We start from the raw sequence: 26,704 nt of genomic DNA, 5'->3' as shown, positions 1-26,704 counted from the left end.
CTGTTGAGCCATCTCTCCACCCTCCGATTACTAGGTTTTAAACACTAGGATTTAAAGGTGTGTCGATAAAAATAAAAGGCTTTTATGTTTACCCATGTTATTATTTCTGGTGCTCTGTATTCCTCTCTGAATATCAAATTTTGATATCTACCTTTAACCCAAATAACAACCCTTACCTTGCTTAGTTTTTATCATGCTAGGAATTGAACACAGCTTCACAGAAACTCAGCAAGCACTTTGTTGCTGTCCCCAACCTCTACTTTTTTTCTCGTTTGTGTGTGTATTTACCTAATTTTGTAGCCCAAGCTACCCTCAACCTCCCAATACTGGGATTCCAGGTTTACACTACCATACATTTCTTTTTTGTGTGTTTGGTTTTTGATTCTTTGAAACACGGTCTCCCTGTAGCCCCAACTGACCTGGAACTCACTCTGTAGACCAGGCTGGCCTCTATCTCACAGAGATCTATCTACCTCTACCTCCCAAGTGTTAGAATTAAAGGTATGTGCCACCATGCCTGGCTTCTTAGAATTTCTTACAGTATAAGTTCACTGCCTAATAAATTCACTTAATTTTCATTTTTCTGAAAATATTGTACTGCTAGGGGACATCTTCTGGCTGTGAAATGCTGGGTTGAGTTTTTTTCCTTTTCAATACTTTAAAGATGTATCCTAGTGTTTTGGCCTCCAGTGTATGGGGAAAAGCCAGCCGTCCTTTCCCTAATTTTTCACAGGATACCAGTACTTAGACAGCCAGGCAAGGTGATACACACTTGTAGCCCCAGCACTAAGGAGGCTGAGCAGATAGACTGCAAGTGAGAAGCCTGCCTGGGTTATACAAGACCGTCTCAAGTACCCCAGCCCAAAATGGTATGATTTTAGTAATGTGGTGTGTCTGTCTGTTGCTGCCTTTAAGACTTTCTCTTTATAATTTTCAGCTGTTATTTTCCCAGAACACCATCCAGTGCCACTTAACTCTCTTCTCCTGAAATTAGAGTTATGTGTATGGTATATCTTTTGATGTAGTCTCACAGATCACAAATCTGTGTTCAGTTTTTTTCATTGGGTTCTTGTTGGGGTGTGTGTGTGTGTCTGTGTGTACACACTCCTGTGTGAAGCTCAGGGGACAACTTTGTGTAGTCAGTTTTCTCTTTATGTGGATTCTGGAGATCGAACGCAGGTCACCAGGCTTGTACAGCAAGTTCCTTCATTGTTTTTAATCTCAGTTTTTCTGATTTAGATAGTTTATTTTCATTTGTGTTCACTGACTCTTCTGTTGCTCAGTCTGCAATTAAGCCTAATGATTTTTTTGTTTCATGCTTTAGATATACCTTTTTTCTATTTTTTTTTATTTTATATTTTATGTGTATGAGTTTCTATTTCTCTAAAATTTCCTATGTGCTCATTAATTTTTTAATTTTGTTTTTACTTTATGTGTATGAGTGTTTTACCTGCATGTATATAAGTGTATCCCTGTTATTCAATGCCTGTGGAAGGTCAAAAGAGGGTGTCAGATCCCCTGAAACTTGAATTATGAATATTAGCTGCCATGTGGGTGCTGGGAACTGAACCTGGTCCTCTGTAAGAGCAGCCAGTGCTCTTAACCACTGAGCCATCTCTCCAGCCTGTGTTTATTAATTTTGAGCATGTTTTTCTTTAATTGATCCTTTACCATGGTTACAGTAGTTGCTTTAAAATCCTTGTCTGCTCACATAATGACCCAGGGATGCAAAGTTGGTTCAACATACACAAATCAGTAAATGTAATTCACCATATTAACCAGCTTGAAAATAGAAATCACATGGTCATTTCATTAGATGCAGAAAGGGCATTTGACAGTGTTCAACATGACTTCACAGTAAAAGTCCTGAAAAGAAAAAAAAAATGAGGGCTAAATGGAACCTACCTCAATATAATAAATACTATGGTATGACAGATCTAACAGTATAACATTAATAAAAACTATGTATGACAAATCTAACAGTATAACATTAAAGACTATGTATGACAAATCTAACAATATAACTTTAATAAAGACTGTGTATGACAAATCTAACAGTATAACAATAAAGACTATGTATGACAAATCTAACAGTATAACATTAATAAAGACTATGTATGACAAATCTAACAACAGTATAACATTAATAAAGGTATGACAAATCTATAGACAATATTATACAAAATGAGGAAAAGCAGAAACCATTCCCTCTAAAATCTGGCATGAAACAAGGATGCACACTTTTTCTTCTGCTATCCTATATAGTGCTTGAAGTTTTAGCTAGAGCAGTAAGACATGAGGAAGCTATAAAAGGGATAGCAATTGCAAAGGAAGAAGTTAAACTATCCCTATCTTTAGATGACAGGATTTGATACTTAATAGAACCCATGTGGGGGCTGAAGAAATGGCTCAGCAGTTAAGAGCATTGGCTTTTCTTTCAGAGGACCTGGATTTGATTCCTAGCACCCATGTGGCAGCTAACCATCCATAATTCCAGTTCCAAGGGTTTCAGTGCCCTCTCCTGACTTCCATAGGCTTTGCATGACATGGGTGCACTTACACACATGCAGGCACTAAAACATACACATAAAACAAAAATAATTTTTTTAAAGACCCCACTCCACTAAAACTCTTCTGGATCTGATAAAGTAATGAGATACAGAATGAGCATACAGAAAGAGTAGCTTTTATATAGACCAACAGTGGACTTGCTAAGAAAGAAATCAAGAAAAATATCCCATTCACAGTAGCTTAAAAAAGGAAAGAAAGAAAAAAAGCAAACCTAGGAATAAACTTAATCTTGAAAAATACTGCAGGGAAAACTTTCAGATGCTGAAAAAAGGAATTGAAGACTCTTGGGACTCGAGAGATGGCTCAGAGGTTAAGAGCACTGACTGCTCTTGCAGAGGACCATGCTTTGGTTACTAGCATCCACATGGAGGCTAACAGCCCTAACTCCAGTTCCAGGGGATCTGATGTTCTCTTCTGGCCTCTGTCAGCATTGCACACATGGATGCACTTATATGTAGGTAAAATACTCATACATATAAAATAAAATAAAAAAACACTAGATGATGGAAAGATTTTTCATATTCATGGATTGGCAGAATTAATATGAAAATGGCTATACTACCAAAAGTAATCTACAGATGCAATATTTATAAAAATTCCGAAGACATTCCTCACAGAACTAGGAAAAAAGAAGCCTAAAATTCCTATAGGAACATACAAGACCCAGAGCATCAAAGAGGTTCTAAGAAGAAAGAACATAGCTGAAGGTATCATTTTACCTGAACTCAAACTATACTGAAGAGCCGTAGTGATAAAGACAGTATGGTACTGGTACGAAAGCAAACATGTAGACACATAGAACATAATAGAAAATCAGAGATAAACCCATACAGCTCTGTATACCTAACTTTTTACAAAGGTGTCAAAAACATGCACTGGAAAAAAGGCAGCCTTTTCAACAAATGTACTGGCGTAGCTACAGAAGAATGAAATTAGATCTGTACCTTTCACTTTGCACAAAGGTAAATTCAAACTGGATCAGAAACCTTAATTTAAAAACCAGAAACTGCTAAAGGAAAATAGGGAAAGCACATTAAGGCACAGTGTTTTGAGAAAACACAAAAATTCTGAATAGAGCCCAGTAGTACAGGAAGCATTCCTAAGGATTGACAGATGGAGTTGATTACATGACATTAAAACATCAACACAGTATACAGAATGGGAGAAACCTTTGGCAGCTATACTTCAGACAAAAGGTTAATAGCTAGAATATATAAAGAACAAAGAAAAAATGGCTATTATATAAATATAAAGGAGTACAAAACAAAAACTAGTCAGTAAATGGCAAATAATCTAAACAGTTCTCAAAAGAAATAGAAATGGCCCATAAACTTTTCTAAAAGGATAAGATGAACAGATTATGAAGACATGGTACACATATACAATAGAATTTTACTCAGCTGTAAAGAAAAATGACATTTTCAGGAAAATGGATGGTGGTAACCCAAGTACAGAAAGATAGATACCATTTGTTCTCATCTCGCAAGATGTGGGTCGTAGCCTCTGACTGTTAAGTGTGCAAAGGTGGGAGTAAATATGGGTAAAGGCCAGGGAACTAAAAAGTAACCCATGAGACGGGTGGGGTGGGGGACCAAGGGAGAGGGGTGGGGAGGACAGTAGGACAGTGCAGAAGGGAGGAGTAGGAAGGCAGACAGAAGGGCACAGTGGTAAAGGCCAACGGGGACGTTAGTAAGAGGGAGGAGAATGAACCAAGATGAGATAATGCATGAAAGTCCCGTGAGGAAGCCCATTGCTTTGTAAAGTACTAATTTTCTCAGAAGTCCTCACCTGCTTATTCGAAGTCACTGTGGAGTGTATTCTTTATGACTGTCATCTTTTCTGTTAGGATGGGTATGTTTTCTGTTTTGTACACAGTAGCTCTAGATACTGCGAATGACTGAGTGTAGGAAGTCCTACTATAGTCCTCAAAAAGTATTGATGTTTTTCCTTTGTTCTCTTGTACCAAGCAGCTGGCTTAGCTGGACAGAGACTCTAAGCTGTCTCCTCACAGTGGACACAGCTGAATTTACCCAGTTCTGTCCTCAGATGAGCTGCAGAGGCTCTGCTTCTAGTGTGCTTTATGAGTCCACCCCGGCTTAAGGCAGGGCGTAGAAGAATCCACATCTTTCTCCTTGATCTTTTTCTTGCTTGAGTTTTCCTTGTAGTTGATGTGTTTACCCCAACTTTGTCTTCTGCTTTTCCCTTTTTAAAAAATGTAAATTGCTGTAAAGTTGCACCTTCAGTAAGAGCACCAGGGTGGTGGAGTGACCCCAGTTTCCTCTCTCTGAGCATGGGTCCTCTTGCAGGTTCTGCCTGTGCCTTTGAATTCTAGCCCCTTCAGATTGTGTTAGGTATATTTATTTTTGTTTTTTAGAGACGAGATCTCATTATGTAGCCCAGGCTGAACTTAAATTTGAAACCTTCCTGCCTCAGCCTTCTGAGCACTGGAATTGTGGATGTATATCACCATACCTGGCTCAGATCATTTTTATGCTTTTCCCAGAGTTCATCATCTTTATCTCTAGAATTGGTCTGCTATTACTAGAAACACAATTCTGTTCAGTTTCTGTTGTTGTTTAAGTTTTAAAATCAGGTGTGGTCAGACATGTGCCTATAATCCCATTATTCTAGAAGCTGAGGTAGGAGTGCCACAAGTTCAAGGCCAGTCTGGTCAATAATAAAAGTTCAATGCCTGCCCGGACTATTAAGCTAGATCTTTCAGGACTGGAGAGATGGCTCAGCAGTTAAGAGCACTGACTGCTCTTACAGAGGACCCGGATTCAATTCCCAGCACCCACATAGGGGCTACAATCCATCCTTAACTCCAGTTCCAGGGGAATCCGAAGCCCCTTTCTGACCTCTGTGGCATTACACGACACGGGTGCACTCACATACATGCAGGCAATACACTCATACACATAAAATGAAAATAAATAAAAATATTTAATTTAAAAAAGCTATCAATTGACCTCCCCCCACTCATTTTTTTTTAACTCATTGAGTCCAGTTACTGCTGCCCATAGGTGCATGGGTGTGGGGTCCTCCACTGGGGTATGGGGAACCCACCAGTGACCACACTCCTAAAGAAAAGTGACTCTCCCCCAGTAGCTGTCAACTGCCATTAGCTCCTCAGCTAAGGGTGGGGCCTGGGAGCCCTTCCCCCTTTCCATGTTGGATTTTTTTTTTTTTTTTTGGTCTTTTTGAGACAGGGTCTCCCTGTAGCCCCAGCTGTCCTGGAACTCACTATATAGACCAGGCTGGCCACAGAGATCTGCCTGCTTCTGCCTCCCTAGTGCTGGGACCAAAAGCGTGTGCCACCACAACCGGCTCATGTTGAAATTTTTACTGCCTTGATCTTGTGTAAGTCTTGTTATGGGTCTGTAAAATTCCCTACATTGACCACTCGGACACTGAGTCTCAGTAAAAAGGAGCGCTTTACTGAGGCCAAATGGCTGGGGACACAGACAGTCTTGGGAGCTGCCCTGCGTGCGACCCCGTACAGTGAAATGGCGGGACTTTTAAGCAGAAAAACCACAAAAACCTCAAAGCCGGGGTTTTCATAGAAACTATACACAGAATAGTTGACAATCTAGGGCTGATTTCCAGAGACTTTATCTATACAGTTATTGGCTGTCTCACCTGGGGCAGGATGTCCCCTCTCCTCTGCCCCAGATCATTCCCATAGAGACCATACACAGATGTACCAAGTATACTGTCATTGGCTAGCTCAGAATGTTTTTTCTTTTCTGCCCCAGACCATTCCCATTGAAATTGTAAACAGAAACCAGGAAAGGGTTTAAACAATGAAGGGGATTTTCAGCGTCAGGTGGAAGGCAGCCTTTTTCTTAGAGGATAGGGAGGGGGTCTGAGAGGCATTTTCCTTCATTCCCCCCCCCTTTAGTTTTTGGAAATTTTTGAATCAAACCATTGATGCGTCTGTGGGCGTAATGCCCAGGGGATTATAATGGGCCCTCATAATCATCAGTTGTACAGCAGAGACCCTTTTTTTAAAAAATAAATTTAGGGCATTTAGGATACAGGATCCAAAGATTAACAGTCCTATAAACATTAAGAGGGGACCAGCTATTGAGGCCAGAGGAGCAGGCAAACCAAGTGGGGGGGAGGCAGCAAGCAGCTGGGTGTCTCCTATAGACCAGATGTTTTTTGTTATATGACTGATTACAAACCTTGAGGTAAGGGGAGGTAATTAACGAATATTCTTTTGACATAAGGCATAGCCCTTGCCCCTTTAAATCCCCTAGGGTAAAAGTAGTTTAGGTATAACTTTTATAATAGTTTTTCCTGTTTGTGTATCCGATAGTCTCCAAACATAAGTCTGGGGCTGGTAAATTCTCTGGGGGTGAGTTTTAAGGGCTAATAAAAGTAGAATCATAATCACAGTGTGGAAGTGATAGATGGTTTCTTTTTTACCAACTGAAGTTTTAGGGGGGTCTTCTGAATGAGGTTGGACTCTCCATTTTTTTTGGTCAGCTTGCGCAGGCTTGATGTGTGAGTGATGAATTTAGGTGCGCGGTCTGTCTGCTTTTATTGCCGTGGGCCTTTTTACCAAGGGACCAGTGTTTTCTTCTGATGGCGTCTTAACCAGATAATGTCTCCAGGTCGGTAAGGATGTGGAGTAGCTGGGGGCAGTTCATGCATGTGTTGGATCAGGGGGTAGAGTTGCTCCTGTACTGCCTGCAATGCCCTAATAGACTGGAGGATTTTATGATCAGTTATTTTAGCCAACAGTTCTGACTTTAATCTTGGGACCAGGGGAGGGGGTGTTTTAAAAAGAATTTTGAAAGGAGTTATTTTTTTAATATAGGGGGAGTTTTTAGTCCCAAGGAGGGCAAAAGGGAGGAGAGTCACCCAGTCTATGCCAGATTCTAAGGTTAATTTAGTCAAGGTCTCCTTAAGGGTCCGATTTATCCTCGCTACCTGTCCTGAACTCTGGGGATGGTATGCACAATGTAGTTTTCAATCTGTCCCCAGGGCCTTTGTTGAGGCCTGAATTACCTGAGAGATGAACGCTGGTCCATAGTCAGATCCTAACACCAGGGACACACCAAACCTGGGAATGAGTTTATTTAGCAGCTTCTTGGCAACTGTAGTTGCCGTTTCCTTCTTGGTCAGAAAAGCTTCTACCCATCCTGAAAAAGTGTCTACAAAAACCAGTAAATATTTATATCCAAAGCATCCCGGCTTTACCTCTGTGAAGTCCACCTCCCAGTGGAGCCTGGTGCAGTTTTTCTTTTACATTTTTTTTAAAGGAGTTATCATTTTTTGAGTAGGCATTAGTCATCTGAAATGGCATACATCTGGAAGTGATGTCCTGTATTGTAGCTGTTGAGAAAGGAAACTGAAAGCATCTGGTTAATAATAATCTAATTTTTTTTTTTTAATGTGGGTTTCTTCATGGAGTTGGTGAACTAGCATTTCTCCCAGGCAGTGGGGAAGGATGACCTTGCCGTCTGCAGTGTGTCTCCATCCTGATAAGACATATCCATTTGGAATTGTCTGGAAATATTTGTCATCCTATTTTGTATATGAAGGCTTTTTAGGTAACGTAGGATTTGGCAGGGCTAGGAGAGCAGGTTCAGACGGGGATTCTGCTATTTCCTTGGCAACCTGATCTGCCTTTTGGTTTCCTTGGGCCTCAGGTGTGTTGTTCTTTTGGTGTCCTGGGCAATGAATGACTGCCACCCTTTTTGGCATCCATATGACTCTTAATAAATCAACGATCTCTTGTTTGTTTTTAATAGTCTTTCCTTCTGATGTCAGGAGACCTCTTTCTCTATAGATGACTCCAAAAGAATATCTACTGTCAGTGTAAATGTTGACAATTTTACCCTCTCCCAGTCTTAGGGCCTGAATCAAAGCTATTAGTTTAGCTTTTTGAGCAGAGGTTCCTTTGGGCAGGGCTTTTGCCCGTAAAACATTTTTCTGAGTGACTGCTGCCACCCCTGCATACCTGATTTTATTTCTGATTTAACTGCTCCCATCTGTGTACATCACCAAGTCAGGATTTTTCCATGGTAGGTCAGTGAGATCAGGTCGGCTTCCCTGGACATGCTGCAGCAAGCCAGAACAATTGTGATGCACAGTCGTCTCAGACTCAGTCTCAGGGAGCAGGGATACAGGGTTTAAGGCACTGGTCACTGCATATGTTAGGTGGGGCACATCTAGCAGGAGAGACTGGTAATGAGTTAGTCTTGCATTTGTGAGCCAGCGATCAGGTGGGGCCCTCAATACCCCTTTAATAGTGTGGGAGGTAGTCACAATTAATTGTCCCAAGGTAAGCTTGTCAGCGTCTTTAACCAGGACTGCAGTGGCTGCTATGGTCTTTAAACAGGCTGGCTATCCAGCTGCTACTGAGTCTAATTTTTTTGAGAGGTAGGCCATCAGTCTCTTCCAGGGGCCCAAAGTCTGAGCAAGTACGCCCTTTGCTACACCAAGCCGTTCATCTACATAAAGGTAGAAGGGCCTTGAGATATCAGGCAGGGCTAGGGCTAGTGCAGAAGTGAGGGCCTGTTTTAGGTTGTCAAAGGCCTGTTGCTGTTCTTTTTCCCAAGAAAATGTTGAGGGTCCCCCTCTTATTACCTCATATAGAGGCTTGGCCAGCTCTGCAAAACCAGGTATCCATAGGCGACAATACCCAGCTGACCCCAGGCATTCTCTGACTTGCCTCTGACTCTGAGGAACAGGGATATCCAGGACAGCCATTTTCCTTGCAAAGGAGAGCCTGCGCATACCCCCTTTTAATTGAAACCCCAGATATTGTACCTTCTCTTGGCAGATCTGTACCTTTTTAGCTGACACCTTGTATCCCAGGCATTGAAGTTTCTTTAACAAGTCCATTGTAGCCTCTGAGCAAGAGGAATGGTCTGGGGTAGTGAGGAGCAAATCATCTACATATTGTAGAAGGGAAACCTGGGGATGGGCAGTTCGAAACCCTCAGAGGTCTTCATGTAGGGCCTCATCAAAGATGGTGGGAGAGTTTTTAAATCCTTGTGGAAGGCTTGTCCATGTCAGTTGGCCACTAAACCCTTCTTCAGGATCTTGCCATTTAAAGGCAAAGATAAGTTGACTCCCCTTGTCCAGGGGGATGCTGAAAAAGGCATCTTTTAAATCCAGGACAGTATAATGTAGGATTTGGTAGGGCTATTTTAAGCAATTTAGAGAGGCTCTTACCTTTAAAACCATCCAGCTTCTGTAACTTTTTGCAAATATTAGGTGCTGACTGAGTCACAAAGTCTATATTTATGGCTCATTGGTTCTCGGATGCCTCAGAGTCAATAGGAGTGTAGGCTCTATAAGCTTTCATAAGCCTTTTTAGAAACTGTGCTGGAGCCTCTGTCGGTCCCTGCAAAACCTGACTGACTTTTGACAAATATGTGGGCTTTTTGGCAGCAGCCTGGAGACCCCCCATAAGAATCTGGCGATAGAGTTTGAGTGCCTCCCTACCTTCAGGGGTGTTGGGGGTCCCATCTGGGGCAGCATTGAGGAAAAGCCTCCTCAGTCTCTGCTGGATCCTCAGTGAATCAGCAGTTCTCAGACGGCACCCTTTTCCGGGCCTCTTGAGAGGATCCGTATATGTTCCTCAGTGGTAAAGAGAATGAGGAGGAGCTGTTGGACATCATCCCATGTGGGTTAATGGGTAAGGAAAATAGTCTTCAACAATCCAATTAAAACCTGTGATTTTTCAGAGAAGGGGGGTATTTGTAATTTTCAGTTATAAAGGTCACTAGTTGATAAGGGAGTGTAAACAAGAAAACTATGGCCAGAGGCATCTGGTGGGGCCATAGCATGGAGGGGAAGGACAGCAGGGGTCGTCTCAGGTCTATAGGGCTGTCCTGAATGTGAGTGTGGAAAAGTAAGCCATAACATAGGGAACCTGATCAGGATGTCCTGGGCTTCCAAAAATCACGGCCTGAAAGAGAAAAAAGCTTGTTAATCTCAAAAGAACCAGTAGAGGGCCATCCTACATAAAAGACGCCCATTTAAGAGAACAGAGGGTCTGGAATTTTCCTAAATAAACAGTATCTCCAGAGATTGCAGCTGCTTTTTGAAAATCCTTAAAAATGAGAAAGAATTAGGTCAAGGGGAGTTTCTTCAGATGATGGATTCTGACCCATGATGGAAAGAAAGAGGATTAATCCAAAACAAAGACCAATAAGAACTAAACAAACAGGACCAGGACGACACAGAACAAAAGCGTGGTACATTGGGGGAATCGCTGCGTGTTCAAAGGTCGCTGCAGGAGTGACTAGGGTCAATGCCATATGCCCGGAGGGCACAGACAGTCAACCTACCAGATGGAGGGTTGGGGCGTCCTCTGGCTCGGAGAGCAATACTGCGACCAGTTTCTCTCCTTTGAGCCCCCAGAAGTCCGGACACTCAGAACAGAAACCAAAACAGACTCACTGCGGGAGGAACCAGAACTGAATTTTCCAGGCGCCAGACAGAGATCTGGAAAAGATAGGAAAATGAACCAAGGGTTTTCAGGGAATCCCGGACGAGCCCCCAAAATGTTATGGGTCCGTAAAATTCCCTACATTGACCACTCGGACACTGAGTCTCAGTAAAAGGAGCGCTTTACTGAGGCCAACCGGATGGGGATGCAGACAGTCTCGGGAGCTGCCCTGTGATGCCAAACAGTGAAATGGCAGGGCTTTTAAGCAGAAAAACCTCAAAGCCGGGGTTTTCATAGAAACTATACACAGAATAGTCAAGAAAGGAACAATCTAGGGCTAATTTCCAGAGACTTTACCTATACAGTTATTGGCTGTCTCACCTGGGGCAGAACGTCCTCTCTCTTTGCCCCAGGTTATTTCCATAGAGACCATACACAGATGTACCAAGTATACTGTCATTGGCTAGCTCAGAATGTTTTTTCTTTTCTGCCCCAGACCATTCCCATTGAAATTGTAAACAGAAACCAGGAAAGGGTTTAAACAATGAAGGGGATTTTCAGCGTCAGGTGGAAGGCAGCCTTTTTCTTAGAGGATAGGGAGGGGGATCTGAGAGGCATTTTCCATCAGTCTTATGTAGGTAACTACAGCCGCTCGAGTTCATGTGTGCGACAGCCATGTCATGTCCAGAGGACAGCACTTTACACAGTCTTCCCCTTCCCCTGACTCTGACTTTCTTTTGGCCACTTCTTCCTTTATGTTTCGTGAATTATCTTTTTTTTTTTTAAAGCCAGTAATGATAGTACACACCTAAACTCCCAGCACTCAGGAGGCACAAGTTTAAGGGCAGGCTGGGCTACATAGTTAAGACTGTCTTTTGTTGTTGTTGTTGTTTGTGTGTGTTATACATATCTTTATACAATTTTATATGCATGTTAATGTTGGAAATGCATAAAGTGCTCGCCACTAATAAATGCACAAATCAATTTAAGATTAAATGCCTGCTTTGCAATTTGTACTCCGTCACAAGAATGTATAGTTTGTTAACATGTTAATAGACAAAAATTTAAGAAAAAGGAAACAGCTACATAGTGGGACCAAAAAAGTTGGGGGAGAGAGATGGCTCAGCGGTTAAAAGCATTGGCTGCTCTTACAGAGGACCAGGGTTTGGTTCCCAGCACCCATATGGAGGCTAACAACCATCTGTAACTCCAGTTCCAGGAGATCCAACACCCTTTTCTGCTTTCCACAGGCATTGCATACCTGGGTGCACTTACATACATCAGGCAAAATACTCATATATGTAAAATCAATAAAAAAATTTTTCTAAAGAGAAAGGAAACAAATGATTTCAGCCATAATGATTTCAGTTGTAAGACGTCTATCAAGGTGTTCAGCTGTAGTAGTCTATATATTTTTTAAAGTATTTTGTTATTTTTATTTTATGTGTATGAGTGTATTGCATGCATGTATGTGAGTGCACCCGTGTCATGCAATGCCGCGGAGGTCAGAAGAGGGCTTTGAATTTCCCTGGAACTGGAGTTAAGGATGGTTCCTAGCCGCCATGTGGGTGATGGGAATCGAACCCGGGTCCTCTGCAAGAGCAGTCAGTGCTCCTAAGCACTGAGCCATCTCTCCAGCCCCAGTAGTCTATATATTACTACCATTCAAGACTTCATGAAAAGGTGAGGGTGTGGTTCATGGGAGAACAGTTATCTAATATTTGCCTAAAAGAACAGGAGAATACAAAGAAAACAACATACCCTAGAACCAGTCCTCTTCCATTCCCCACTGTTTTGTGTGTGTTTTCATCTGAAAGTTCTCCTTGAAGGGTTTCTGAGTACACTGGTTCTCTATAGAGATCTGTGAACTTTCAGTTTATTCTTATCGGGGGTGTACTATAATATTTGGCTTAATTTGACAAAATCTCTGACTCCCTTTAATGCTTTTCATGTCAAGGTAGATTGTGTTTGATTTTTTTTTTTTTTTCTTGACAGGCATTAACAGACTTTAATGCTGTATTTAATAACATCTTTGATTATCTTATTAATAATCTCAGTCAGCCCTGCTGTCTTGACCCTGTAATTCTAGCTACTTGGAAGGCTGAGGCAAGAGGATCAAAAGTTCAAGGCCTGCCTGGGCAACTTAGTAAGATACTGTCTCAAAATAAAATTTTAGAAGAGAGCTGTGAATATAGCTCAGTAGTAGAGAGCTTGCCTAGTATGCAAGGGGCCCTAGGTTCAATCCCCAGCACTGCAAAACTGATAATACAATTTAATGACCATGGCAACAGCATTAGAAAACCTGAAAGTTGCTGAAACCACAGTGAGCATGGTGGGGGGCCTTTGTGGATTTTGCTGACAAAGGTGTGAGATGTTTGAAGACTTGGTCCATGAACAGTGTCTAATAGGAAGTACTATCTCTTTGTTTTTTCTATTTCTTCTGACTCTCCTTGCAGGAGGCACTTTTTATTGCTCGCTTTAGTCCTCCGAGTTGTGGTGTACAAGTGAACAAGCTATGGTATAAGCCTGTGGAGCAGTTCATCTTACCAGAGGTATGACATACAGAGAAGGCTCCTTCATCAGGTGGGCACAGGCCATGAGGAGCAGGCCCTTGTACTTGCTGTACCACAGTAGTTCTGCAGAGTGGAAAAAGTGGGTACCAACAATGCCTGCACTAAACTCTGCATTTATACCAACAGAGAACTTCATAAACCCTTAGGGTTCATAGCCACACTTTTGGAAAACACTGCATGTTGCCATGGTTTACTTGGAGTTCTACTGTCTATCTTAGTGACAAAAGGTAGTATTAGATATAGATTGGAAAGACTGAATAAGTCTAATAGTTTCCTTGGCAGAAAGAATAAGAGGGCTGGAGAGACGCTCAGCAGGTAAGAGCACTGGCTGCTTTCCCAGAGGACCCAGGTTTGAATCCCAGCACCCACATGGCAGCTAACAATCTGTAACTCCAGTTCCGGGGGATCCGATGCCCTCTTCTGGCTTACATGGACACTGCACAACACGGGTGCACTTACATATGTACAGGCATAATACCCATACATATAACATACAAATAAATAAAAAGTTAGGAAAAAGAATGGAAAGTAAGCCAGTGCAGACAGGATAATGGCAGAAATTGACCACATTTTCAAGTTAAATAAAACTTCTTTAAAGGTGGACAGTTGTGAATGATGTCTGAAAATCTGCCTGTCACCTCTGAGCTGCTCTAGGACAGTCTTAAGTTCTTGTATGCCAGAGACCACTTTGCCGCCATGTGCCCTCAGCACACTGAGGTTAAGCCCCACAGTGGTCGAGGGCTGTGACAGACACACGTGAACAGTGCCTTCCCTCTGCCTGTCCATAGAATCCGCTTCTGAGCTTTGTGCTTTGGAACTACAGTAGGAATCTGGGCCTGGACAGCTGTGTGGTTTGCTGGAGTATATGGAACATCAAAGCTGAGATAAAAAGTGGAAGCTAGGCCATTGACCAGCCTTCTCTACTAACCACTAGTCTCAGGGGTGCTGTTCCTGTTTGTGGAACAACAGAGCCACATATCTTTATAATACGCTGTGTTCCATTAAATACAATTGGTTAAAACTACATGTTAATTTTGTGTCCAAGCAAGCTCCTTTATTTTTTTTTAAGACAGAGTCTCCCTATAGCTCCAGTTGGTCTGGAATTCACTGTGTAGGCCAAGATGGCCTTGAACTCACAGAGATCTGCCTGCCTCTGCCTCCCAAGTGCTGGGACTAAAGACGTGTGCCACCACACCCCACCAGTCTCCTTATTTACCATATATGAACCTTTTATTTATTTATTTATTTTTTGGTCTTTTTGAGACAGGGTCTCCCTGTAGCCCCAGCTGTCCTGGAACTCACTATGTAGACCAGGCTGGCCTCGAACTCACAGAGATCCTCCTGCCTCTGCCTCCCAAGTTCTGGGACTAAAGGCGTGTGCCACCACGCCTGGCTAATTAATTTATTTTTAATGTATATAAGTGTATTGTTTGCATGTGTGTAAGTGTACCCCTGTCATGCAGTGCCCATGGAAGTCAGAAGAAGGCATTGGATTCCCCTGGAACTGGATAACTCCAGATGGTTGTTAGCTGCCATATGGGTGCTGGGAATCACACCCAGATCCTCTGCAAGAGCAGCCACTGCTCTTAACTGTCAAGCCATCTCTCCAGCCCCCATTTTAAAAAATCTTAAATGAAAGCAAAACACAAGAAAAAAATAGAAAAAATAACTAAGCTGAAGGTAACAAGACCACCAAAATCCTAATGAGTTAATAATGTCTAGCACTGACTTCAGTGCACAGAGTCAGCAGGGTCACACTGCTAGCCCTTTGTAGCTGGTGATCTTTAACACAGCAAGAACAGCCTTGGTGGTTTGCTGCTGCTGCTATTGTTTACAGGGGACTCCTCTTTTTCTTATTGAAGTTTTGCCTAATTTTTGTGTTTGTTTTGTGACAGGCTCTCCTTGTAGACCCAGACGGCCTGGAATTCACTACGTAGGTCAAGCTGACCCCATCTTACCTGCCTCTGCTTCCCAAGTGCTGGGATTAAAGGCATGCACCATATGCCCAGCACATCATGAACATATTTAAATTTTAAAATGCATTGTTATGTTTAATGGTTGCCTAGAATTCCATAGTATGGAAATACTGTCTTTAAACCCCATAGCTGGATATTGAAGTGAATTCATTGAACCTCTGTTTTATATACATAACGAGTTATTTTCTTAGGTTAAATTGTTAGACCAGCGAGTGTATACATTTTTAAGATACACTATTCCTTCCTAGAGGGCATTTTAGCAATTTCTATCAATCGAATTATGCACTAGCATTATATGAAAGTGTCTGTTTTCTGGTATCTTGTGTGTGTGTATGTATGTGAGAGAGAGAGATAGGGTCTCCCTGTAGCCACAGCTGGCCTGGAACTTACTACATAGACCAGGCTGGCCTCCATTTCACAGAGATAGACCTGGTCCTGCCTCTTCTGGGAGAAGTATCTGGTTTGTACATCATCTCATCCCCTCCACATGTGTCAGTCAGTAGAGTAGCATGTCAGCAGTGCAGCTCAGCTCATAAGACAGCACATGTAACATTTTCATTGTGCAGCCCCTGAAACATAAATCTCAGCAAGTGGCCCAAGTTTTAAGTAAAGACTGCTGTGTGTTTCTCTAAAAATAATTATTTCTCTAATTTCATATTTTTCTTAATGATACAGTTGAAACCTAAAGCCAAATCCCATAGAAAGCAGATTTGTCGGGGCTGGAGAGATGGCTCAGTGGTTAAGAGCACTGACTATTCTTGCAGAAGACCAGGGTTCGAATCCCAGCACCCACGTGGCAGCTAACAACTGTCCTAACTCCAGTTCCAGGGGATCCAACAGTCTGTTCTGACCTCCACAGGCATTGCACGACACAGGTGCACTTACCTACATGCAGGCAATACACACACATAAAATAAAAAATAATAAATATTAAAAAGAAAGAAAGCAGACTTGTCATTCAGGCAAATCACTGAATGCACTGCTGTTGGTATTCTGAACACTTTTTATGGTAGTTCAGTGTCTTGAGTCATTTCTCCAGGCCACAAAAGGTACATCTTTTAGCTGCTGTGTTGGTGTGGATGAGAAATTTAAAGTACTACACAGAAGAATGAACATGTGGGGTGAGTTGTGATAGCTTGTAGTATGTTGTATAAGATAACCCGTGATACCTCATTTATCCAGCCTATAACCAGGATTTTCCCCCGGTGGTTTTACAATCCTTGCAGAGTTGCCATAAGTAGTTTATTTCATGACACCTGATGTCGGAGAGCAGAAATGTGTTGAGAAGGGGCTAGAGATGGAACTATCCAGCCGTGACCCGGCTCAGGAGAGGGGAGAACACAGCCCATTTCTGCCCTGGTGCAGCAAGCTGCCTGGGGTGCCGTGCAGCTTCACTGGAAGGCAAGGACTTTGGGCCAGTGGATTTCTCTGGTGATGAACATTGTTGACATTGTATCATGGCCCAGTTACACACAAAAAGCTGGGTGCCAGGAACGAACTGCTGGCAAAGAGCAAGCCAGATGAAGCATCCGTTGCATGACTAGACCAGGGAATGCTTGTTTGATCATCCTTTTCTAGATTGGTAGCTTCAAAGTGAGATTTTCCATTTGGTCGTTATAAATGCCTTTTACTTTCAGTGTGTTCATTATCTCCTTATGTTTTGCTACCTTCTAGTCACTAGGACCTCATTCTTAGTCACTGGCTTTGTTTTACTCGGTCCATCCATTATGCTCAAGGCTGATAATCTGTCATCACGGCCAGATTTCCCAAGGAGCTCCACGCTGGCTGTCCCCTGGACAGTCAAGTAGTGTCATCTTTGTCCCACCTGTTCTCCTCTCCTGTGGTTTCAGTCTTCGGTCTGGTGGCTCCCTTTCCCTAAATTACAAATTACCAAAACCAGAACCAATGGATTTATCCTCAGTTCTCATACCCAAGCACTCACTAAGCCCTATCCTTTCTTTATTCTAAAATATTTGTTAAACAGCCGGGCGTGGTGGTGCATGCCTTTAATCCCAGCACTCAGGAGGCAGAGACAGGTGGATCTCTGTGAGTCCAAGGCCAGCCTGGTCTACATAGTGAGTTACAGGACAGCTGGGGCTACAGGGGGACCCTGTCTCAAAAAGACCAAAAAAAAAAAAAAGTTAGAAAATCTGCATTTTATTACCATTAAATTTTTAGAAAGAAGTAAATAAAGCATACCAAGGGCAAGGAGTTGTTGCCAGGAGATAGGCATATGATTAACCCAGGACAGGACAGGACAGCCTTACCTGGTCACGGTCTACTAGCTTACAGGTGTGACCTACCAGTGTATATAGAGGTGTTGAGATTCCCAATAATGATACGGTGTAAGGTCAGAAAGTGCCTCTTCCAGTGTCACTTTATTCATTCTTCATAATGTTGGTGCATTAGAGTGACTTGAGTGACCTTGACCCCTGTCTAGGAACCTTCTCCTGGTATGTCAAGGTCCCTAAAACCATAAATCAGAGGGGTCCATTACCTGGGCAGCGAACATGATCACAGCAGCAGAAAGTAAGGATTTTAGTGCTGCTTCGTCCTGTCTGGCTGTCTCAGGGATGTTTATACTGGAATTGTTCTCCCCTAAACATTGCTGCACTGCCAAGATTCCGCTCAGCTTTCATATGCTGGCCAGCGGCATGAGGGTATCTCATTCATTACTTACAGTTCATTCTTGCAGCTCTTCCTCTTCTACAGAAGACAGATTAGTTCAGTGTGCAAGTAGCGCCCTTTGGAGCCTTTGTGCCATCCACATGCTGCCTTGGATAAAGACTTTCCCTCCCCTGGACTGCACAGCAACCTGATCACCTCTCCCTGCCAGCCTTTGCCACTCTTAAGCTTCAGTCTACCCATTGCTAAGCAAGGGCCAGGCTTCATGTCCTCATGTATAAAGCTGCTTCCAACCAGCCTTGTACTTCTCCTAGCCCTGCTTCAGTAGCTATATGAAACCCTCAGCATGTTTCTGAATGTGCCGGGCTGTAGCCTCCTACTTTTCTGACCCAAACTCCTTCAGAACTTCTTAGCTCTTGTGGTTACTTAATGTTCTTTCTGAGCACCTGACTCCTGAAAAGTGACTTTTCTTCATTAGTGAGCCCATTGTGGCATGCTAAGATTTTTTGAAGGTAATGGTTCTGTTTTATCTCTAATCTTCAGTATATAGCCCACAGCTTGGAAAACATTAGATACTCAAATGTTTAAATATGTCAGATGTAAAATTCTACCACATTAATGTGAACCTTTTAACTTTTTTCCTCCATTTTATACTAGAGAGAATACAGTGTATTTGGACTCTCAGACTTCACTAATGACTTTATAAATCAGTAAAAATTACTTTTGGCTGGGTGTGGTGGTGCACACCTTTAATCCCAGAACTCAGGAGGCAGAGGCAGGTGGAGCTCTGTGAGTTAAAGGCCAGCCTGGCTACATAGTGAGTTCCAGGTTAGCTGGGGCTACAGGGGGACCCTGTCTCAAAAAGACCAAAATAAAAAAAGTTTTTAAGGGGCTGGAGAGATGGCTCAGCAGTTATGAGCACCTCTTGCAGAGGACCTGGGTTCATTTCCCCACATAGCAGCTAACAACCATCCGTAACTTCAGATCCAGGGGATCCAACACCCTCTTCTTACCTCTGTGGGCACTGCATGACACAGGTTCACTTACATACATTCAGGCAGTACACTCAAACACAAAATTTTTTAAAATATACTAGATTTTTTTTTATTTTAAAAATTACTTTTCAAAAACAGTTTGGCAGTATGTACCCAAATATACATACACACCTTCCCAGTAATTTAACCTCTTGGAATTTATTTTAAATAAATTATTTGGAAAAAACAGACTTTTGCACCAAACCATTCCTACATTATGGAAGCTGTTTGGTATTGACCAAGTTTCTTTTTTTAAAAAAAATTTTAGATCATTTTTACTATTCCAAAGAGAGGCATTTTTTAACACATTTTTTCAAGAAATAACTTGAAGTAGATTACATAAAAATATATATACAATGAAGTTTAAGGTGGGGAAAACTAGGAACAAGAAATGAAAGACCAAAGGATTTGCCAACATGGGGTCAACTTTGATGGAATAATGAAAGTTTCTATTAGTTCTGTCCCTTGGTTTTTTTTGGGGGGCGGGGGGAATCCTAACGAGTTTATTAGACTTGCTAATACAGCATAGGGTGGGGGTTTATTTACAGAAGAGTGGATGCCCCTCCCCATTTATGGCTGTGCTGGAAAGCCCACACTCAAATATAGATCCTGTGACATCCCAACAGCCCCACAAAATGGCAAGAGAGGTGGCTCATGGTGTTCTTGGCTTACATATCCTTAGCTCCTCCCCCACATGCAGCTAAGGTCGACTGATTGGGTGGGAGGGATAACTGACTCCCCCTCAACTCCTTGATGAGTGTGGGAAGGAGGTGCGACCATAGCTTGCCAGCATGGTGGTTGGAGGACACTTCAGGTAACACTCCACCCTGTACATTCTCTCTGCCAACTACTTCTGCAAAAGTCCCTGAGCCTTGGAGGGGGTGATAGGTGTGGAATGATCTTCCTCCCATTGTGAACTTTTGGGTCTCTGAATCATGTTTTCCATGGGCTCTTGGCCCATTTCAGTGTGATTCCATCTACTATAAAAACACAAACAGCAAGAAGCAAGAACATTAAACAGTGGCTACTATAATAACCTCTGGGCATAAACACAAATGCTTGGATGGTATTTTAGCAGGTGCATCACAACCATCTAACAAAATAATTGCAGTGGTTTCCCCTCTTGGGCCTATATCCTCCCCTGCCACAGGAGGTTGGCCTGGTCTACAGTACCAAATGTGTGTTCCACCCCTAGGAGTGGGCACTATATCCAATCGAAAATTTGCTGGTTGTACATACACTAGAGGCATCACTGTTGCACCAGCTGGAACATCCTGTTTGGCATGTTGATAGTGTAGCACTTGGGGTCCATCATTGAGCAGAATTATAGGGGACAGTTCTCCCCAGCCATCTGCATGTCACCTTCTGGCACCACAAACACCACCCATCCAGTGGCAGGGAGTTTCCAGCTTAGTCCAAGCCTGATTTCTCCCTCTCATCACATCATGTGATGTCTTAAGCAATAGCCATCCACTTCCAGTGTACAACCAACATTATTGACAATGGCCTTTATTGTTTTGGGGACCTCTAGGGCCCCTCTGGCCAACAGTTCCTAGCGAGGCAACCCACCTGTTGTACTGGGAATTTTCATTTAACAACCAGCAGTGCTTCTGGTAGGGCTTTCTTCCATCCCCGTAGGGTTCCTTCTGTGCTTAAGGCTTTTTTTTTTTTTTTCCCCTCAACCAAGTTTCTTGACGGTAGGAAACCAGTTGAGTAAATCAAGTGTTCACTTGATGGTGTGTTCTACACACGAGAAGTAATGGCTCTAGCAGCTGCGGTGCATCAGGAACTACTTCTGATACAGCAGGGACAGCATCTGCAGAGTCAACTGTGAGGTCAGGTGTGGTGGTGCATGCCTTAATCCAGCTCTCAAGAGGTAGAAGCAGGCAAGTATCTGTGAGATTAAGGCCAGCCTAATCTATACATTGAGTTCCAGGGCAGGTAGGGTTACAGAGAGACCCTGTCACAAAAAAAACAAAAAGTAACTGTGAGCTCTGTGTGACTTTTTAGATGCGCCCAGAAGAAACAAGGATGTCCTCCAGAATGTTGATGATTATAGATAGGGTTGTGGCTTAAAAATTTTAGTGGATGTGTTTTTAAGGGGGAAAATGACATTTTTTTTAAAGTTTTACCTAAACACTGACCCACTATTCATCTTTTCCACAAAAGAGCTTTGAAGGTACAATTGTGTGGGAAAGCCAAGACCTCCATGGCCTCGTGTCTAGAAATCTCCACAGAGTGACAGTGAATGACGGAGGGGGAGTTCTCAGAGTCACCACAGTAAGCCATCCTTTGTTTGCTTAGATTGGTTAATGTTCTAGTTTGTTTTCTGTTCCTGTGATAAACAACATGGCCAAAGCCAACTTGAGGGGTGGGGGTATTTCAGCTTAGAGTTTAGTACTTCATGGAGGGAAGCCAGGGCAGGAACTCCAGCAGGAACCTGGAGGCAGAAGCTGAAGCAGAGACCGTGGAGGAACGCTGCTCAGTGGCTTGCTCCCCTGGCCTGTGCTGCCCAGCCTGCTTGCTTGCTTGGTTTGTTTGTTTGGGGTTCTTTTTGGTCTTTTTGAGAAAGGGTCTCCCTTTAGCCCCAGCTGTCCTGGAACTTACTGTGTAGACCAGGCTGGCCTTGAGCTCACAGAGATCCTCCCGCCTCTGCCTCCCAAGTGCTGAGGTTAAAGGCATGTGCCACCAGACCCAGCTTAAACTCATACATTTAGTGATGTACTGCTTATTCAGAAAGCATTTATTGCACACCCACTGAAAGGCAGGTGCAGTCAACCTGTTGTAGGTACACAGTGGAACTTGCAGAACAGCCATGCACATACCTACAAATAAATGTAATAAAAATTTAATTTTAAAAAAAGATGTTAAATAAATGGACACACAAAACCTTATTTTCTTTTTTTTTAATATTGCATTATTTTTATTTTATATGTGTATGCATGTATTGCCTGCATGTAGGTAAGTGCACCCGTGTTGTGCAATGCCCACAGAGGACAGAAGAGGCTGTAGGATCCCCTGGAACTGGAGTTAAAGACAGTTGTTAGCTGCCATGTGGGTACTGGAATTCGAACCTGGGTCTTCTGCAAGAACAGTCATTGTTCTTAACCACTGAGCCATCTCTTCAGCCCTCACAAAGCCTTATTTTCAAGACAAGGGCGTTTATAACTAGGGTATGCCAAAAGTCTTTAATTTTTGAGTTTATTTTACTAAAGGAATTAAGTTTCCTTCTGAGTTGAGGACTAAGTTCAAAAACAAATGATCTGCTTTGGGAGTAAAATAGTTGTAGAGTCAGAGAAGCTTAAATATTCAGCTAACCAAAGGAGAAAGGGAGGCACATAGCAGCCTGTTTAAAGAAACTCCCTGAGCAGATGGTGTTCTCACCACATCTGCTCCTGCCAGCATGTGATGTCAGAACATTTTAAAGCTAGGCTGTGATCTTTGAGAAAGAAGGCAATAAACAAGGAGTCATTAACTGTCAGTTTGACACAGCCCAGAGTCACTGAGAAGGGCATCTTATTGTATTTCCCAGATCCGATTGGCTTGTGGGCATGTTTGTGGGGAATTGTCTTGTTTGCTGATGGACGTAGGAAGGCCCAGCCCACTGTGGGCAGCACCACTCCCAGGCAGACTGTGCTGGACTATATAAGCTAGCTGAGTGTGGGTCTGAGCAGGCCAGCAAGCAGCATCCCACCGTGGTTTCTGCTGTACCTCTTCAGTTGTGAGTGAGTCCCCTGGCCTCCCTGAAGTTGCTTTTGGTCAGAGTGTTTTGTCACAGCAGCCTAGAATACAAGGAGTACCAGAGTATAGTCAGTTTTAAACAAGCCAAAACAAACACAACATACTGCAGTTTTTAGAGCATACCTGGGGGCTGGAGAGATGGCTCAGTGGGAAAGAGCATTGGCTCCTCTTGCAGAGGACCTGGGTTCAAATCTAAGCACCTACATGGCAGCTAAAAACTGTTCATATGCCCTCTTCTGACCTCCTCAGGCATTATATGACAGAGGTGCACTTACATGCAGGCAATACTCTCATAGGCAGAAAATAAAAATAATTTTTTTTAATTATTTTTTTCTTTTTTGGTCTTTTTGAGATAGGGTCTCCCTGTAGCTCCAGCTGGCCTTGTACTCACAGAGATTCGCCTGCCTCTGCCTCCCAAGTGCTGGGACTAAAGGTGTGCACCACCATGCCTGGCTAATAAAATATTTTTAAGAAGAGTATACCACAGTTATAAAACAACAAAAATCCATAGCATTTGGTTTTAATTCCCTCAATAGTCAGTTACAAATCATATTTGATATTAAATAATATTGCCCACAATGACCTCAGAATGCTCTCTAGTGGCCTTAAAACAGTGCTGTGTAGAGTAGTAATTCTCTGCTGATACGATCTGTCCTGGAACTCACTATGTAGACCAGGCTGGCACAGTATCCTTTTTAACTAGAGGAGTCCACACAAATACCATGAAAATGCTGACTAGTCGCTGTTGACAGTTTGTTCTAGCTCCAGCAGCTAAGGGACAGCTTTGGAAGACAGTTAGGGTGGTGCACATATAGATGGGAACAGTTCAGTGCATGGGGTAACTTGTGAGGTGAAGAGGTAACTGATGAAAGAGCTTCTCATCCTAAGAGGCAGAAGAACTGTTGTTGATGGTGACAGTAAGTCCTCGGTACCTTCAACATCAGTAGGAAATAAGTCTCCATCTGAATCTTTTGGGAACAGACTGTTGATTTAGAGGAGCTTTTCCCTGTATAGTCCCTTCATTTTCAGGTCAAGATCTTGTCAAATTCATAAGAATTTTCAGTCAAAGAAATCCCAAATATGGTGGTGATTATTTTTTGAAGTGGTGGGGCTGAATATAAAATAGTTGGTTTAAGCTGGGCATGGTGGTGCACACATTTAGCCTTTAGTCCCAGCACTCAGGAGGCAGAGACAGGCATATCTCTGTGAGTTCAAGGCCAGCCTGGTCTACATAGTGAGTTCTAGGCCAGCTGGGGCTACAGGAAGACCCTGTCTCAAATAGATTAAAAAGAAAAAATAGTTGGTTTTGTACTGTCATGATTGCAAGTACAAGAACATGAGTCTGTGAGTTGGTGCTCTGAACCCTGAAGGCCAGATTCACCTGATCTTACAAACAACATCCTGATGCTTTAAATTTTCATTGCATTGACACCTTAGATAATTGCTGTAGTGCAGTCATCTTGGACTTTTGTTAAACCAGTTTTACATTTTTAGCAATTTTTTCTGTTCATGATTTAAATCCTTAAGCGCTTCTCGTTCCTTTCAGGCTGGCGAGGGGGCGCTGCCTCACGAATTCATGGAAGGTGTGGAGGGAGTTGCAGGTGGCTTTATCTACACTGTTCAGGGTAAGCAGGCTGATGGAAATGCATACTGATCATAGCTAACCTTGCTTTATAATTCGACAGGAGAGGTCACCTTGTTTTTAAAATTGCTTTATTGGGGCTTGAGAGATGGCTCAGCAGTTAAGAACACTGGCATCTCTTCCAGAGAATCTGGGTTCCCAGCACCTACATGGTGGCTAAAAGTAATTCCAATTCCAGGAGGGAGGAATCCATTGCCCTCTTCTGGACTTTACAGGCATTGCATGCACATGGTACCTTTACATACATGCAGGCAAAGCACTCATACACATAAAATAAAAATAAAGATTGCTTTATTGAACTGGGTATAGTGATGCGTACATATGGTGTCAACACTCAGGAGGCTGCAGTAGGAAGATCACAAATTCAGAGCTATCCTGGACTATATGGCCAAGATCCTGTCTCCAAAACAAGACAAAAAAAAAAAAACTTAATTTTTAACTTGCTCTGTTGTTTTATGTGGACCATCATAGTTGGACTGTTTTCCTTTCAGTGGGTCTAATTACATTTAGCTCCATTTTTTTGTTGTTGTTGTTTTTTTTCCCAGCATAACAGTGTTTCAGTGAATATTGTGGTACCCATGCAAAATGTCTCTAGAGCTCCATCTGCAAGTAGTCCTCACTGAGTGTCACACTCCCAGCCTCAAGAGTCTAGTGAATGTGTGTGCTTTATTGATTGCATTCTGAATCCCAAGATTGCAACAGCGTTTCCTCCAGCTGTCAGCTTTTCCTTTTCAGAAGGTGATGCACTGTTGCTCAGCCTTCATTCTCGGCCCCAGAGACTAACGGATCACCTAAAGGCTCTGCACAGGGAAGACGCCTTACTCCAGGAGGAGAGTAGCATCTACAATGACATTATCTTTGTGGATGTTGTGGACACATACCGAAATGTTCCTGCAAAATTACTGAACTTCTATAGATGGTACGTTGTGAAAATGTTGAGCAGCCAGGATTTTTTCTGCTCTTTAGATGTAGGAGCAATTTGTCAACATCAGCCAGAGGTTTCAAAACTCCTAAGACTCCTGAACACTTGGTGCATCCTGGCTCCTTTTGAAGATGTCTGAAGATGCTGGTGTTTTCTTGCTTGGATGAACAAATCCTCTGTGGAAATGGCATTAACTGGTCAAAACCAAACCAAAGAAAAATTAATTCCTTTGGAGTCAGTCCTACATGCCTTGGGTATCTCAGCCAAGCAGTAGATGAAATCAGTGAGTTTAGAAATAGTCCCTTTTCCATTTTATCCTACTTGTCCACCTGTTCCCTAATTACAGCCACACCATGTCATTGATGTGATTTTGATAGGCCATATCCACACCACTGATCTGACTCCACTAGACCATACATCTACGTCACCGATCTGACTTCACTAGGCCACACATCTACGTCACTGATCTGACTCCACTAGACCACACATCCATGTCACTGATCTGACTACATCCAGCCTCTTATTTCCATTCTCTCTCCATCAATTTTTTTTTTTTTTTTGTCTTTTTGACACAGGGTCTCCCTATAGGCCCAGCCGGCTGTCTTGGAACTCATTTTGTAGACCAGGCTGGCCTTGAACTCACAGAGCTGCCCCTGCCTCTGCCTCCCCAGTGCTGGGATTACAGGCGTGTGCCACCACGCCCAGCTGTCTCTCCATCAGTTTTTAAAAGCTTGTACTGGGGGCTCAGCAGTTAAGAGCACTGACTGCTCTAGCAGAGGACCCGGGTTCGATTCCCAGCACTCACATGGCGGCTACAAGCTGTCCTTAACTCCAATTCCAGGGGAATCCGAAGACCTCTTCTGACCTCCAAGGCATTGCATGACATGGGTACACTCACATACATGCAGGCAATACACTTATACACATAAAATAATAAAATATTAAGGGCCAGGCTGGTGGCGCACACCTTTAATCCCAGCACTCGGGAGGCAGAGGCAGGCAGATCTCTGAGTTCAAGGCCAGCCTGGTCTACATAGTGAATTCCAGGACAGCAGGGGCTACAGGAAGACCCTGTCTCAAAAAGACAGAAAAAAAAAAAAAGCTTGTACTGATGCAGCAGCACATGCCTTTTGTCCCAGCTACTCAGGAGGGCAAGGTAAGAGACTTCCTGTAGTCTAGGAGTTCAAGGTCAGCCTGCACTGGCATG

At 42.9% G+C, this 26,704-nt stretch overlaps 1 protein-coding gene across 1 annotated transcript in view; it reads left to right on the top strand.

The window, feature by feature from the left end:
* The window catches only part of B3galnt2 (beta-1,3-N-acetylgalactosaminyltransferase 2), a 52,740-nt gene that overhangs the window by 19,735 nt on the left and 6,301 nt on the right, over positions 1-26,704 (top strand). The window contains exons 7-10 of the mRNA XM_017801645.2: positions 13,441-13,536; positions 21,362-21,472; positions 24,480-24,558; positions 25,311-25,494. Of these exons, the coding sequence (XP_017657134.2) occupies positions 13,441-13,536; positions 21,362-21,472; positions 24,480-24,558; positions 25,311-25,494 (470 nt within the window). The remainder of the gene's footprint in view (positions 1-13,440; positions 13,537-21,361; positions 21,473-24,479; positions 24,559-25,310; positions 25,495-26,704) is intronic.

The sequence above is a fragment of the Nannospalax galili genome, unplaced genomic scaffold, assembly GCF_000622305.1.
Source record: "Nannospalax galili isolate Female #2095 unplaced genomic scaffold, S.galili_v1.0 scaffold1463, whole genome shotgun sequence".
NCBI classification, from domain to species: domain Eukaryota; kingdom Metazoa; phylum Chordata; class Mammalia; order Rodentia; family Spalacidae; genus Nannospalax; species Nannospalax galili.
The sequence above is the reverse complement of the archived record's forward strand: the minus strand, read 5'-3'. Positions and strand labels throughout refer to the sequence as shown.